Source organism: Erithacus rubecula (genome assembly GCF_903797595.1).
Source record: "Erithacus rubecula genome assembly, chromosome: 1".
Taxonomy (NCBI): Eukaryota; Metazoa; Chordata; class Aves; order Passeriformes; family Muscicapidae; genus Erithacus; species Erithacus rubecula.
This window is the reverse complement of record NC_136658.1, coordinates 38,966,658-38,983,352: the sequence shown is the minus strand read 5'-3', so window position 1 is coordinate 38,983,352 and position 16,695 is coordinate 38,966,658. Positions and strand designations below refer to the sequence as shown.

At 41.3% G+C, this 16,695-nt stretch overlaps 1 protein-coding gene across 2 annotated transcripts in view; it reads left to right on the top strand.

Moving 5' to 3' along the window:
- Nucleotides 1-6,696: 6,696 nt before the first annotated feature.
- TMEM123 (transmembrane protein 123) overlaps nt 6,697-16,695 on the top strand; it is a gene marked incomplete at its 5' end in the record, with an annotated part of 16,057 nt that continues 6,058 nt past the window's right edge. Inside the window, 3 exons of one of the 2 annotated variants that reach the window (XM_079308379.1) lie at nt 6,697-6,826; nt 11,710-11,778; nt 13,848-13,910. In XM_079308379.1, coding sequence (XP_079164505.1) covers nt 6,757-6,826; nt 11,710-11,778; nt 13,848-13,910 — 202 coding nt within the window. Of the gene's footprint in view, nt 6,831-11,709; nt 11,779-13,847; nt 13,911-16,695 lie in introns of both variants that reach the window. The other variant, XM_079308380.1, reaches the window with a different exon arrangement.

The following is a 16,695-nucleotide window of genomic DNA, read 5'->3' as shown; positions in this document are numbered from 1 at the left end:
CCTTCTTGAGTTCTGTAGCACATTTTTTCAATTCAGGACCAAAGTCAGACATTTCACCCTCACTGGTTCAGGAGAATGTGCTTTGTGTCATTGTTACAATATTGGCCCATGTGTGCCAATATCGTGGTGCTCACAATGAGCAGTGTATCAAAACCCCAAATGAGCTTGCAGCTCACAAACTGTTAATTCCCTTAAAGATGACCCAATTTGTCAAACAAAATGATGGTTTGATCAAACTTATTCCAGTATAAATATTTCTTCTTACTGTTATAGTAGATTTGAGCAGAAGCAGAAGCAGAATCCTCTGGAATCTAAAACATTTACAAAATGAAGACTCACATTCCAGCATATTGCAGCAGTGACCTAGTTCACGTGCATTTTTATAGCAACAACAGATACATCTGCAGTCTTTGCTTAAAAGACATAATTCATAATTACTAACTGGAAAAGGATCAGTTAAAGTGGACAAATGCATTTAAAGAGGATCAATACTGAAAGCATGGAATTCTATGACATAATTTACAGATAATTCTATGACATAATTTACAGATTTTTCAGCTGCTAAATCAGAAACAGCATTTCTTGAGTTCAGAAAGAGTTTGGTCTGTGTTTTATGCATCAGGACAGATTCATTTTCTTGACTGTTTTTCCTCAACAGAAATAAGAACAAACAAGAACACATATGAAACCTAATGGAAATTCCATCTAATTTCAGGATACTCAATAACATTAAAATTAAAAAATTAGGAATAAAAGAAATAAAGCTTGGCAACTCTGTAGATGAAGTAGACTGCTCAATGCTGCCTTCCTTGAAATGCATTGTTACAGAGTGCTAGGCTCTTAATTAATATATTCAAAAGTTAAGAATTTTTTACAGCTGATCTAGAAATTTTGGGTATTTAGAAATAAAGACAATTACATATTTTACTAATCAGCAAATACTTTTAAATGAAGCAAAAAGACTGCAAAGTGAGATTATTAGATAAGACAGGAAGCAATGTATTGGTCATAAAAAATTTATATAAACATTCTTACATTCATTTCAAGTAGAAAAAGAGAAGTCTGAACATTAGAGACAGGTATAATAGTGAAGATCTGAAGAATAAGCCAGGCTTGGCAGAGAAAACATCATCTTGGGAATTTTTGAGTGCTTTAACAGTGGAGTTTTAATGCAGATGTTTTTTTAAATTAAATTTTGTGGTTTTCTGGACCTTCCATCAGCCCTGGCTCCCCCAGTGGTGAGATGGCTGTGTCACAGTGGTCAGAATGTTGGCAGTGGCTGTGGCAAGGGCCACGAGCCATGCCTTTGGGTCAGTGGGAGGAGGCAGACTTCAGCCTGTGGCACATGAGCTCCATGCAGACCTCAGTACAGAGAATTTCACTTCAAGTCCATAGCCGGGATGTTTTCTTCTCTGTCTCTGCAAATTTTCACCTAGGGCTGTTAATGGTAAACATTTCACTGTCTTGCATTTTTTTTCCTAGAAAACACTCACTGGGCATGGAATTCCCTATAGATTCATTAATATGAACATGCATATGGCTGCTATTCTGGATTTATTAATTGCAATATAACCGCACAGTCCATAAAATCCAGGACAGACTTTATTAAACAATTAAATAGTTTTCCTCTAATATTTCATTATATAGATTTTAACCCTCTTCCAATTCTCAGAAATTCATAAATAAAAGTCAATGACAACAAGACAATACTGGTATCTTATAAAAATATATTGGTAACTTTCCAAAATCATGGTACAGTCAAAGTATTGACATAGCATGTAAGGCAATCTTTTATGATTCAGGTGTTTCTGCAGTAGGTTATGTCATGGGAGCTAGCACAGCACTCTTTTAATTCCTGCTTAGTTGAATCTTATTTGCTATCTTTCTATAATTATTTTAATTTTTATTTGAATAAAAAGAATAACAGAAATATTTGAACTAAAGAGATTGCTAGTTAGATAATACAATACAAGTAATGCATAGGAAGAGAATACTGTCTAGAGGAGGCTCACAGACTTACATTGGGAATGTAACTATCTGTTGTTTTCTTTCCTTGCCCTCTGCTATGATTTAGAAAATAGAAAAGAAGTGCATGAAAGTCATGTTCTTCAAAGCCAAGTGTGACACCCTCATGTCACTCAAAGTGTTGAGAAAAGAGATAAAATATAGAAAGATTGTTGTGAAAAGATCTGTTGGATAAATATCAGTCATGTTTCCAAACCACACTCTGAAATATTTTATTTTTATCTTTCCAGTTGCAAGGGAATACCAATCTGTAAGATGACACATACTACAGCTCTTAACTTACAGTTAAGTAAGCTACAAGCTTACTTAACAATTGTTAAGTAATTGTTACTTGACAATTGTAAAGCAATCTTAACAATTGCACCAGACCTAATCAGACTGGGTTCAGGATTTTGGATTATTTGAATTTGGTCATTAGGATCAGTGCAAATAGAGGCCAGAAGCAGTAACAGAAAGACTTAATCATATTCAACTAAGAGCATCAATTCCAAAGCAGAGAGTTTACCTGGCCACCCTATGCAATGCACCTATTTGTATTATTTGGCTCCCCTAGACTCTGACAAGATCAGCAAAAGCTTATTGTCCCACTTATTTTTAAATAACATCATCATTTAATATTACTTTGTTAATAGTTATTATAATAATAGCTAATAAGTTTTCTTATTATATCTACCATTTCCTCAACCTGTGTGTTTGCTCAAGGAATGAAAAGTAGAAATCCTCACCAATATCAACACAATATTCAGCTGGGGAAAAAAGGACAAGTATTATTTTCCATTATTTACTAGAAATAGAAATATAAAGGATGTACAATTTTTATTGAATTGTCTTCTGCAAACTCTTCAGTCCCTATTTGAAACAATTTTTTGTCTAATTTTTGATTTTTTTTTTTTTCCTCAGTAATGTAATTAATTTTCTAGTAGGTTTGCAATGAGGACATTTTAGTGTCTCTGGAACACTTTTTTCACAAAAAATAACAAAGCAATATATTCATAACAGGCATGGATGAATGAGTAATGGAAACAAAGAGAGCACTGGGATCCTCCTTCCAAAACACAAGAGAAGAAGAAACACAAAATTTTAGAAAGTCAGTGAGCATAAGCCAACCTCAGCTCCAGTACAAATACAAGAGAGTTAAATATTCCTTGCAAGAGCAGTAGTTACGCATGACCTGCAAAGGCCAGAATTAGGGCTCAGGCTCATCTGGGCTGATGAAACAGTGATAATGCAAAGGCAAACCAACAGATTGTTAAGAAAGGATAGTTTTAACTATGAACACTGTAAGGTGTTGATGCTTCATGTGGGCACTGATTCTTAAAAAATATGGTTTATCCTGGTTATGTCAATATAATTTTGAACTTAATTCCTTACTTAAAAAAAAAATGGTATGAAGATTTGCTAATGGTCCAGTTTAAGGAGATTGACACTTTGGTCAGACTGTGTTCTTATCTCTCCTTCTATAAAGCTCTTTTGCATTGCCAGGAAGCAAGGATTAAGGCTGCCCTTGCTAGTATTCCAGCAAAACATGTTGCACGTTCCTGTCTTTTCCTGATTGAAATATTTTGCTGTAAGCTAGCAGTGTTGTTCTAATTCTGGAATCTAAGATATAAAAATTATATGGGACGTGAAGCAAGGTGTGATCTATTATGTTTGGAATAAAGTATTTTGGGGTGGAGAATAAAAACTAATTAAAAAGTGGGCTCTGCACAGAGCAGACATGAAGCTTAGTACAGGCTGGAAATGACTGCTCTGGTTATAACCTAAATTAATGTTCCTTGAGAGAGTAAGGCAGCTCATCAAGTTTGTCAGCTAGGAGAGATGACAGATTATAAAAGTGAACTTCCATGGCACAATAGTGGGTTATTAGCTGATGAGATGTACAGAAAACTGCAGTGCTCTTAAAACTTTTACTGATCAAATACTGAGTCTGCAGTTTTGAACACTGACTGCAAATGGTACTTTTGGTTCCCAGGTTTGCCTTTGTAGGTTTTTCCTGAGGACCAGGTTTCACATGTGAATAAAAATAATTTTCTTTCTTCAAGTTGGTTTTTCATTGATCATCCTTATGAGTTAACCCTATGCTGGACCTGTTTTGTTTCACCTTCACCATCTTCCCAAAGCCATTTGAATGTCTCATGGATAAAATGAATCGGAGATGTTTATGTATAGGATGTTTAGGTTTTTGATAATTCTGTCATGAGGCTTTAATTTGTAATGCTTGTATGAATGTCCTAGCAGTTACACATCTACCTCAACAGCATAAGAACAACTCTCACCAATCAAGGACATTCCTCTAAGAGGTCAGATTGTACCTCTGAAAGAACTGCCTTCAGGCAGTTCCTGTCAGGGCTCTGAGTGCTCTGGCAAGCCTAAACTGGTAATAACAAGCCCTGACCAACCTCACCTGTGACTTCCATGCACATGTCTCTGCTCAGTCACCCAGCAGCTGCATTTCAGCTCTTGCCTGAGCCTTCAGTTCCTGCCTGAGCTGCAGCACCGCTGTGCCTGTCCCCAGCTACCCTGATTTAGACTGGTTTTGCTGAAGGGACTCCAGACTGACAAGGTTCTAGCCTTATATGGTGTCCCCTGGAATGACGATAGATTTATGACATAGCCTTGTTTCTAAGCCCTCTCCTGCTGTTCCTTCCCAACTGACTCCCAGGATCAGGCTCATCACCTTGACTGGGGCTGCTGGTGTAACTGTCCTGTAACTATCACCATCCTGCCCTGCTCAGGTCCTGTGGAACTGCACCAGGTGGGCTCCTGAGGTTATCCTCAGCATCCCATTCTCACTGCTCCCTGCCATTGGATAGATATCATACAAAATTGGGGGGGGGAGAGAGTCCTCTCACCAATCTTATCTTTATGTGGGAATCTATATGGGAAATAATTTTTTACACCATATACCAAAATTGCATGATTACTCCTACTAAATTTTCCAGGAATGTTTCCTTCACAGTGTAGGAACAACTTGCAGCTACCCCAACACTATGCCAGAAATTCACCTCTCACAGAACAAACACCAAAATGAAACAAAACCAAAAGAAATCAACACAAGAACTTCCAGCACCTCTGCCTTTACACAGCAAAGATCCTGTGCAATTGTGCAACGTGCCTCAGTACCTGCTAACTTCTAGGTTAGTTACACCCTTATCTCCCACAACTGCTCTTTGCTCCATCTATCTGAACTACTCTTTTCCTGCAGATACACAAGTTAAGCAATGTCAATTAGGATATTCTCAAATAAATTGTTTCCAGTCTGATTAAGCTTGCTGTTCACTGGAGTTATGCAAGAGTTGAAAGACTTATATATGTTAAAGATACAGATATATAGATAGAGATATACTCTAAATGGATGTTAGTTTAATAAAACACCCTTTTTTTCTCACTGTAAGTTTTGCCTCTGGAACCAGAGGCCCATACACTTAGTAACATATGGATTACTAATATTTCTAAGCTTTTCTGGAATTAGGCTAGTTGAAGATACTAGTCCTACAGCCATCAAAAAAAAAAAAAAAACCAAAAAAACTTTGGAGGATTATCCCAGAAAATTCACAGTAAAAAGGTTCATACTGATCCTTGGGTACCTTAGTCATGAAAATCACACAGGAAACTCTGCAGAACAAAAGCATAAAAGAATGCTGGAAGTATAATGCATGCAGCTATTTTCAATGAATGCAGACTGAGGGGCCTAATTAGGCTAGAATTAAAAAAGAATAAAATATTTATTCACCATTTTAGTTCACCACTCACTTGCTGAGACTTACAGAGTAATGCATGTCTGTGTGTAGGGAAGTGAGCTAGGTATCACACAGCACCAGAGTACAGCTTCACAATCTGCCTGGGAGCTCTCAGGTGAGAGAGGCACTTCAGCCTCTCTGACTCAAATATGCGGCTTAACATGGGAACACCATTGTGCTGCAGTGAACATAATTGTAGTAGTACCTGTGAAATATTCTACAGTGGCTTTGCTGCTGATCCTTAATTATCCAGAATTAAAAGTAGTTATTTCCTCTGATAAATATTTTTCAAGTTGTTTTCACTTTTAAGAACATATTAACAATTTCCCAGCACCACTTTTATGTTAGAAGTGCTCAGAAAAATTTGAAATAACTGAACACGACTATTCCCTTTCACTTTTTCCCTATAGCCTTTGTAGTCGGTTTCACAATTTCCCGAGTCTGTCGGGAAATTTCAGGATGTCTCCACGGCACTAGCGCTGGTGATTTCAGAGCGTCCAGCGGCTGTGACAGACAGCAGCGCACACGGACTGAGCAGCGGCACCTCGGGAAGGCGTGCGCAGTGAATCCAGGCGCTGGTTAGGTGGATATAACTAACAAGGAAGACAAATCCTTGAGTTGAGGCTCTGCTGGAAGATGTTGAATGGTGTTTGGAAAACAGATAGAAGAGATAGCCTGACATCGCCAGCCGTGAGCGCTGTTTGCAGGCGGCGCTCCAGGAGCTCAGCCCTGCTTCCACAGGCGCTCACTGGCTGCCAGAGCGGCACTCGGCTGTCACCTCTGTAGCACCTGGTGAAGGTCACACATCTCCCCTCTTGCTAGTCTCCCCGTCCGGCTGTCCTGCCGGGACATGCCGGGAGCAGGGAGAGACGAGCCCACCTCGCCGCGCCCATGCCCGGCCGGCCCCCGCCCCGCGGCCCCGCCCCGGCCCGCCCCCGGCCCGGCAGCGCGCACACCGCGCCCGGCGAGGTCCGGCGGCCCCTCCGCGGCCATGCGGCTCCTCGGCGGCGCTTCTTGCGCTCTCTGGGTGCTGCTGCTGCTGCTGCTCGCCCGCGGCTCCTGTGAGTAGCGCCCGCGGGGGGACGAGCCGGGCTGGGCGGGTGAAGGGCTGGCCCTGCGCCCCTCGCGGCCGCTCCGCTGGGCCGAGCCGGGCGGGCCTCGTCCCGCCGCTGTGGCCGGAGCGGGGCCGGGGCTGCGCCCTGGCTGCCCCCGAGCGCCCCGGGCCGCGGCGGTGGGGCGGGACGGGGCGGGAGGGCGGTGGATGGGGCTCTGCTGCCGAGCGGGAGCCGAGGGCGCCCGACCGGCGTGTGCGGGAGCTGTGACAGAAACGGGGGGGAGGCGTTAACATTCGAGGTGTTTGTTAGTTAGAAACAACGATTGCAGAAGAACCCGCCGAGGAGCGTTTGGTTTGGGATGCGCACACCCGCAGGCTCAGCCGCAGTTCCGCCCTCGGGGAGCGGGTCCCGGGACCGCAGGCAGGGCCCCCCGCAGGTGCCCGGCACGGAGGGCCTGAGGCTCCGCGCTGCCCCCGGCAGGGCCGGGCCCTGAGGGGCCGCTCGGTGCCCCTGTGGGGCTGTGCTTGGGGCGGGGGGCTCCGGGCCGCTCGGTGCCCCTGTGGGGCTGTGCTTGGGGCGGGGGCTCCGGGCCGCTCGGTGTCCCTGTGGGGCTGTGCTTGGGGCGGGGGCTCCGGGCCGCTCGGTGCCCCTGTGGGGCTGTGCTTGGGGCGGGGGCTCCGGGCCGCTCGGTGTCCCTGTGGGGCTGTGCTTGGGGCGGGGGCTCACGGTGGTTCGCCGCTCTGGGGAGAGCCGCTCTGCTTTGTGGCGTTTCTGTCCGGCGCTCGCAGCAGTGCCCCTTTGTAGTGGTCGGTTCTAGCAAATGCACAGCCTTGTGCCCGCGCTCAGAACACCACAGTCAGGGGATCAGCACTGACAGGGGCTGAAATAAACCAAAAAACATACAGGTCTGAGCTGCCGGAGTTGCCTTTTCTGAAGATTGAAGTGTCCCATACGGCGCCACCCAATTTTCCAAAGTAAAGAAGCCAGAAAATGATGGGTACTGAAATTAACGTGCTGTATATTCCTCTGAGGAATCTCAGTCCAGCAGTGTTAATATGCTCTTGTTTAATCTGGTGAAGTTGTAATATAAATTGATTTAAAAAAACAGAATGAGGAATGAAAACAGCTTTACAATTGCCCTTCCAAAAAGAAGGTCAAGTTCTTTTTGAAAAGAGTTTACAGGTAACCTTTTCATTGCTTTGCTAGGATCTTATGGCCTGCGTTTAACAACAATAGCCTGTGATTTCATGTGATACAAGATCTGTCTTCTATCATGTTGCTTCCTGAGTGCATGTGGTGATTTAACTCAGAGTACAGTCACTGCTGTCTCCTGGGGCAGGGGTGATCTCGTGTAACTCCTGAAACTCACATGTAGTCCTTCCTCCCTATGTGAATTGGTTGTCTGATGTGTTGAAAGAAGTTGTGCCCTTTTAAGGCTCAATTTAATGTATCTGTTGAAACAGCTTTTTGTCTTTCCCTCTATCCACTTAGAAACTTCCAGAAAGTTCTGCTGAGATTTGTGTTGATTTCAGCAGAAGTTTGTGATTATCTAATCAACGTTGCACGAGGAAGTGTGAACCCCATCAAAATACTCTGATATGCAAAAAAGTGAAAGTGGCAGTAGATGTGTCCTCACTCTGGTTAATATTTTTGTGCAGACTGGTTATTTCAATATAATGCTGCTCTTTTACTCTGCTGGACAGTTTATTTCTATGTGTCAGTCAAGTCAGTGGAAGAAACATCACCAAAATAATATGGTTTAGAAAAAATCTGTCCCAGTATTATGTAAAATCCATCTGGCTTCCTGGTACCTGAGTAAGGAGAATCCCCTCTCCCTGTCAGGAAGAGGCCCCCACCCCCTTCCTGCTGTGTTGAGAAAAGATAGCTAGTGACATCTTCCAGGAGCTTACTTGTATACAAAACTACTCAGCAGTATACAAAAAAATCAGCAGCAGCCTCCAGGCCTGAAAAATAGGCATGATGTTTTGATTGTGTATCATATTCTCTTAGAATATGTTATATTCATTTTGCTCTAACATCTCTGCTTCAACCATTTGAGCACCTCAACTTATCTTCATCTGGATTTCTTGGAAATTACTGAGCAAATGGGTGATCTTTCTGATGGACTGCACATTATCAGTGCTTCTGTACTTTTGAGGTTTTAAACCAACAGCAGCTGAATCACTTGGGCATGAAACTCCCCTCTGTGCCTGCTATGCATTAAGCTTGAAATGAAAAAATGCCCAGAGAGAATTTTCTATATGACTTTTGACATGTCCCCAAAATGAATGTGTAAAGCTGTGCTTAGTAAAAATGAGGGTTTATATACTAGCATTTTCTGCTGCATAACATTTAGCTACACTAGACATAAAGTGTGTGAGTCTTTAGAAATGAGTTTATCTTTCATGTGAAGACTGGAGTAAGCAAATTGACCTTTGTCACACACAGGTAGTTGAATGACTATTGCCATTCATTTGTGCAGGTTTCTTCTACCATGGTTCAGCTATGGAGAATAGTAATTTGGTATGTGTCTAAGCTGGAGACTACAGATTCCAAACATGAATGTTATCCACTGTGTTGATTTTTTCAGGATGTGACAAAATGAAGTCCATTTAATATCCTGTCCTTTTCATTTTTAGCAAGTATCAAAGCTATCACTGTTGCTCACCCTGTATGTATTCAACATACAAGCACAAATCTTCAGTCTCTGCCACTTCAGGAAGCCCAAGTCCAAGTGGAATAACTGGACTGATTTTGCCCTTTTGAAAGTTTGCATATCCAAATTGTCTCCAAATCATGACTTTTGATGCACTAGAACAACAAAACCACAAGAGGCCCTGAAAGCACTCGAAATGCCAGACTCTGGCAGGGGCTTTCACAGGAAGCACACACTTGCTTTCAGATGCAGCCCAACCAGCCACAGTTCTGTGGTTTTTTAGCTGCATCTGCACCTGACCTTAAACAGAGCAAAACAGGGTTGTGAGACAAAAATCATGTTGATCCTGCATCTCTGTCCTTTTCCAGTATGTGGTGCTCTGGTCCAGTTTTAAGTTGTTGGTTCCCTTTAAGCATGAAAAATGAAAACAAGAGATCCTTTCTTTGCGTTCCCTCTCTTCTGGGTCACAGGGAGAATAAACCTCAGCACGGAGTTTCTCTGCTTAAGATTCATAGGCCCAATGTTGCAGCTGATACTGTGGCCCCAAGAACTGTTCTTCTGCTCCTGCACAGGATGCTGCACTGGCTGCCAGCTCTCTCCCTCCTTCCTTCCTGTACTAACCCATGTGTGTCTGTACCTGGGTCAGGATTTATAACCCTTGCACTTCTGCTTCCTGGAGAAGGCCAGAACCACTCCCTGTTTTGCTTTGGGACAGTTGAACTGTGAAGCCTGTGGTCTGGGCTGAGAGGTTCTACTTCAGAGAAGTATAATAGCTGTTGTGCTCTTTGTTTTGCTTAACCCAGGAGTCCTTTCTGCTCTGTTTGAAGTCTGCTGCTTGCCACTGCAGTGATACATGCAAATTCAAAGGCACGGTCTCAGGATAGAGAGCACTTTGGTCATAGTATCATTCTAGGATATTCTTTCATCTCCCTTGCCCCATTCACTGCCATGTGTTCCAGTGTGACATATGCTTATGCACCAAGAAACTTACCAGTGTTTGGGTTTGTTTAAGAAGGAAAAAAAGTAAGCATCTTTTAAGCTGGATAAGGTCCTTGACATCTTTCAAGGTGTGCAGTCGAAGCTGATCTGAACTAAACTAACAAAGTCCTGCCTTTACTTCCACCTCTATTTCCTGCCCCTCTCTTTCAGCTAATTATATATGGAACCCTTTCTCTGCAAAAAGAAGCATTATGTGCTGTTGAAGAGGGATGTAATGTCAGTTTTGTGGTGGCTTAGTGATAGTTGTTTAATGTGAGGGAACTTGATGTGACATAGAACAGTTTTTGCAGGATTGAGTCCCCTCCGGAGAAGCCTAGTTTAGCAGTGTCCCATTCTTTTGTTTGTTTTCCTTAAGCTCCCTAATTAAACAGTGTAACATGCCTTGCAGTGCTGCCCTCAGTCTTGATATTGCAGGGATGAGGTGCAATGAATTATTTTCCCATTTTTATTTGCCAACTTCAGTATTTTGAGATCCTGACTAAGGTTTTGTAAGCACAAAGAAAATGCCCTATTTCTGTGATACTTGGTTCAGGCTTGTCTTTTACACAATATAAGGTAGTCAGAACTAAACTGCTCGGCAAAGGCAGAATCCACAACTGATCCTCTTGTATGTGTGTGAATGTCAGTCTATTCATTTTCTGTGGTTTATCTGTAAATTTTACCGCTTCTTTGGAGATGTGATCCTTCTCAGTCCCATTCCCCACCTGCCAAATGCTCAGTGTATGCATTAACGTGCCCTTAGTCCCAAACAGAATAATGTAACTTTAGTGGAGTTAATTGTGTTATCATGTTGTCCATGTAGGGGCAGAGCAGGCGCCCATCTGCCTGAAAAGGCCTGGCAAACTTCACAGGAAAAGATTTAAGTGAGAAGTTCTTTTTCTTCTCCTGTAGGTGACACAGGTCAGATGTTATTACTGAAGGAAAGTTCCTGATTCTTTTGCCTCTTTGTGTCTCACTTCATCTCAAGGAAGATGAAAACTTGGGATGAGGATGATGGAGACGATAAAACGGAAGATGGGAGGAGTTCATGTGGTGGTTGGGTAGTATCAATGGTGTCACTGTTAATGTGCTCAGAGCAGGCTGTTGTGCTAACATTCTTTTATATCATCATTGGGACTGACTCCTGTCCATGGTATATTAGTCATTTATATGCCCAAAGCAAGTGGCAGATGCTATACCTTATTTTGTTATTCCACCTGAAATGATCTTGTTATTCCTGCATTTTCTAATGTAGGTAATGAAGATGTGAACAGCACTAAAGATGTGAACAGCACTACTCCAATTCCAGGCAGTGGGTTGTCAGGTAATACTTTTGGCATTTCTGTTGCTGTTCCTCAGTAGCATCAAGGAAAGCAATGTGTACTATTGCGTGCCTTAAGCTGTCTTGTAATAATTTGCCCTTTATTTTATTTTATTGAACTGTAAGCAGCTGTAGGGCAGAAGGGAGGTTACTCTGATTGTCACATCTATTCTGGGACAACTAAAGATATTTAAGGGAAATGGTAAAACACAATTCAGTTCTCATATCCTTGAGTACCCCAGAGCAACAGAGAGAGTAGAAATAAAATGGGAAAATATTGCATATAGAACTAGAAACACCTGACAACATCACTTTACAATTAAAAGGAGAACCAAGAAGTCTGCTAGATTAGAATTCAGTGATCTTCAGATAAAGGCAAGTCATTTTTTCATTTGAGTCATTTTTGCTCTGTACTACTTCATCTCATTTGCTGTTGGCCAACAACAAATCTGCTCGTTAACTTACTGTCTTGTGTTAATTGCAATACTGACTCACACCCAAATTCCGGGCAGTAGATGTGGCTTCTTTTTACCTGTATGAACATGCAGTCCACACCCAGAGCTGTCCCAGGGTTGCAGAACTAAGCACTTACAACCTGGGGAAAACTCAGATGTGTTCTGGTTACAGTATTGGGCCTGTGTGGAAGAGATTTAACCCCAAGCATATACATGGCTTCTAGAAGGATAAAAGTCAACATATACAAGAGAGAATGTGTTTGTAATTGTGCTGTCATAGACCCTTTCTCAAAATCAATTAAATCTGCCACTTAATGTCCCAGTTATGTCAGTATAAGGGTTGAGTGTAGAGTACAGTGTGGGGGGCTACTTGGCTGTGATTATACCAAAGAAAAAGCAATTTCCTCTGTAACTTACAGCTCCCCCACACCATTTTTTGGCATGAGGATGTAAATTTGGTGCTTTCGTTCTTACCCTGACCTTGCTCATAACATGTATGCAATTGAAAAGAGTTTTAGACTAGACTTTTCTAGTGGTAAGAACAACAGATCTTTTCAAAGGAAATAGGTATAGGCCTGCTTCTGGATTGCAGTAGCTCTGTTGCTCTCCTCTTAATCTCCGTGGTTATATGTTTTGTTTTTCAGCCATGCTGAAAAGCAGCAGAGCTGCTGCAAGACACATAACCTTGCCAGTGTGGGAAGGTGCTGTAAAAGATGACTTACTCCAGAGAAAAGAATGATCCTAGAATGGGCATTCACAATAGTGCAGAATGAAAGGGAGGAAAGTATGGGCAGTGACGCTCCCAGGAACAGCCCTGCAGATCTTTGCTAAGGAGGAAGAAACACTTAATCTATGAGAAATACAGAAGAGGGATGCAGCAATGAAGTGAGTGGGATAGTGCCTGGGAAACCTAAAAGTAGGAAGGAGTACCATGAGGAGGAAGGAGGGACAAGAAAAAGAGAACTGGAAAAGGAGAAGTGAAACAAAGGAGAGAAAGGCAAAACCACTAAGACAGGGTTGCATTTTATGTCTGGAAACAGGTACACTCTTAGGACCTTTTTTGTGTAGAGGATATGAGTATGCAGTAAGATGTTTCTCACAGTATCTGTTTGCCCCTACTTGACTACAGTATATTCCCAGTATTATCCCAGTTTGCAACAGAGATGCAACAAAATGGAAGAAAATATCAAGGGACAGAAAATGGAACTGAAATAGAGGAATAAAAATATAAAACTGCCCCTCCCCCCCCCCAGTAGTGCATAAGTAAGTTAAGAAAGTGACAGTATGGCTATTCTACAGCAAATGGGATAAAACATGACCTGGAAGTGGAAAACAACAGACAGAGGATGTGTAAAGAATCAGATGTAGACCATTTAGGCTGTGCTGTGCTTACAGTGTTAGCTGTGTTCTTGCTGCACTGAGATCTGGAAGTATTTTGCAGAGGGGAAAAAAAACATCTGCTTTGGGATGGGCTACTCTCTGCTGTATTCCCAACTGTAGTCTCCAGGCACAGATACCCTGAGGACAATATTGTGTTGTGGGTACCTTAATTAGAGTATGTTGAAATAAAAATTAATAATATTGATTTTCTTTTTTCTTTTTTTTTTCCCCTTGAAGACAATAGCAGTTTGCCCATTGTCAATGCATCATCCACACAATCTACAGCAACATCTAGAGCAGGTATGTGTCTGTTCATCTGTTCACTAGTATGAATCTAGAAGTTAGTTCCAAATCTAACCCTGTTCTAAAGAGCAGGCCAACAAAAGTGGGTATTTGAGACAGGTGTTATGTTTTAAAGCTGGAAAGCAATATGTAAAACAGCTCTGAAAAGAAGCTATATTGTTTTTCAAATTTAGGTACCATACTTCATTAGTAATTACATTTGTGATGCCATTTAAACACAGAAATCAAAACTTAACTTCAAGGAAGAATTGCAAGAAGTTGGTTTGTTTTTTTTTTTAGTGTTTAATCTTCATCTTTAAGTGAATGTCTTCCATTTTTATGAAGTAAAGATGAATTGTTATGCAAACAGTGCATATCTGTTTAATGTTATTTCACAATAAACAGATTCAGGGTGTAATGAAATGCTGGGAGCTTGAGTTTCAAGAATAGGACTCCATTTCCTTTTATATAAGACTCATAGAATCACAGGATCATCAAGGTTGGAGGAGAGCTTCAAGATCATCTGTCCAGCCACCATAATCACCCCTAAACCATATCCACATGTGTCACATCCAGTCTTCTCTTGGACTTCCAGAGATGGTGACTCCACCACCTCCTTGGACAACTTATTCCAATGCCTAAGCACTCTTTGAATGATTTTTTTTTCCTAATGTCCCCTGTCACAACCTGAGGTCTTTTCCTCTTGTCATTTCATTTTGACATGTGGCAGCTCACTGCAACCTCATGATACCTAGTACCATAGAAAATAATCCTTAGAGAGCTCCTAGCACAAAATAGTGCCTTTTAAGCCAGTGTCAGTCAAGGGGAACAATTTGTCTTGAGTCTATTTTTGTTGTTCTAGTACTACCATATTTCCTTGACAACCTGTCAAAACAACTGTAAGTAAGTAAGTTAAAAAGGGGGTTAAAACATTCACCTTCTGGAAGAACTTGCACATGCAGATTTCACTGCATTAGTAAGGACCAGATAAGAGTTAATGTCATGCAGTTGTTCAGGCTGTGATAGAATATTGAATCTGAGAGAAGCTACTTCTAGAAACTGGGCCCCCTTTGTCCTAAGAGCCATGTGAAAGCAGAGCAGAAATGTTGTGTCTGCTTAAGATTCCTTGTGTATTTGTGGAGTTTTAGGCTGATCATAAAGTTCCAGCTATGTCATTTCATTTCCTGTACAACTCTTATATTCTCTCTCTGTAATTTCCAGATAAGCTCTGAGCTACCACACTCAGAAGTTGGTTTGTTTTGTTTTTTTTTTTTTTTTCATTTAAGTATAAAATGCTCACTGGAAGAAAAAAAACCAAAACAAACCTTTGCAAAAACCTTCTTTTTGATAGCAAGCAAGTGGTGCAGTGTCCCATTCCATTGCCTGCAGTGTAGCAGTTCAAGCATGTCTAATTTGGAAAGTCCAGAAATTTCTATAATCTCCTTGTGGCCTTATGGCCATCCCCCAAGTGTGTGAAACCACAGTGTTTCACCCAACCTGTGCTCCTTCTGACTTCTGCTCTAGCCCTTGCAGGTTTCTTGGGGAAGTCTTGAGTTCTACCAGTTTTGGATAATACCAGTAAAAAGAGGCCTGAGCCCTTTACTGTTGGGAATAGGATAAACCTAACAGATAGCTGTGCCTTGCTTTGCAAGGTTTGGCAATTCCCATTCCTTTTGTCTTTTTTTTTCCCCATTAGAAATGTCATAGATTTTAGCACAGTGTTCATGTATTTTGATTATCTATCTCAGCTTCTTCAGAATAAAGATTAGTGGGTATATGTATTTACTTAATTTTGCTTAAAGTCTCTGCCATTATTTTTTTGTGGGGGAGGAGCGGGAGGAAGGAAGCTCTTTGTGAAGGAAAAAAGGTTTGCTTCATTCAATCATTTTCCATGCAAGAGAAAGTATTTATTTTAGGAAGGGTATTCCATAATAACCTTGCATGTTAGCACAGTGCTTTTGCAATTTGAGTTTTGTGCTCATTCTTGATGAGTTAGAACACTAAAGGAGTAGTAGCATGTGTTGCTAAGGATTCTTATCTATATGCTATATGAATATTTTTTAATTGATAGTTATAGCTTATCTTTTTAATGCTTAAACATAGGTAGCAAACTAAATAAAATACTTGTCTCTTTTAAAAACAAAGCATGATAAACCTGAACTATATTGCTGGCATACATCCTTTTTAAATAAATGATAAAAACTAACTTAGGCAGACAGGGTGTATGTAGTGTTTGATGATGCCCAACTGGTCTTTTGGGGTGAAAGTAATTAGGGAAATACAAGATAAAAGGACAGATGTTGCTAGCAAATATTATTTCATCTTCACTCTGTTTGTAAAATAGTACAGGTAAGATTTTTCAAAGATGGAGAAGAAGAGATTTGTTCCTGATTCATGTCAACTTTCCAATTCTCCAGCTGCCTCAGATAGCCTCCCAGTGATGCTGTGGAATGAGTGATGCTAAATACAGACAGGTCTGGAGATTAGACAGATTTTACTCTTAAAAGTTATAACACCAAGGGCTGTAATCTTGATTAAGTTACAAAAAAAAAGGATTGCTACTAGAAAAGAGAGGAGAGAAAAGTAATGTGCAAATGTGCTGAAATTTCTCATAGATGTTTGTATTTTTTTGTCACGGTTCAGGTTTTTTGTAGGGTAATTTAATACCCATGGACTAAGTACCAACTTTGTGTAATATCATTTTATAATGTTACACTTCTAACAGTTAGCCATTGTATTGCTGAGAAACAGAAGGCTCTTTGTCACTCAGAAATCTCAGTGCAAAAGCAACACACAGAAAACT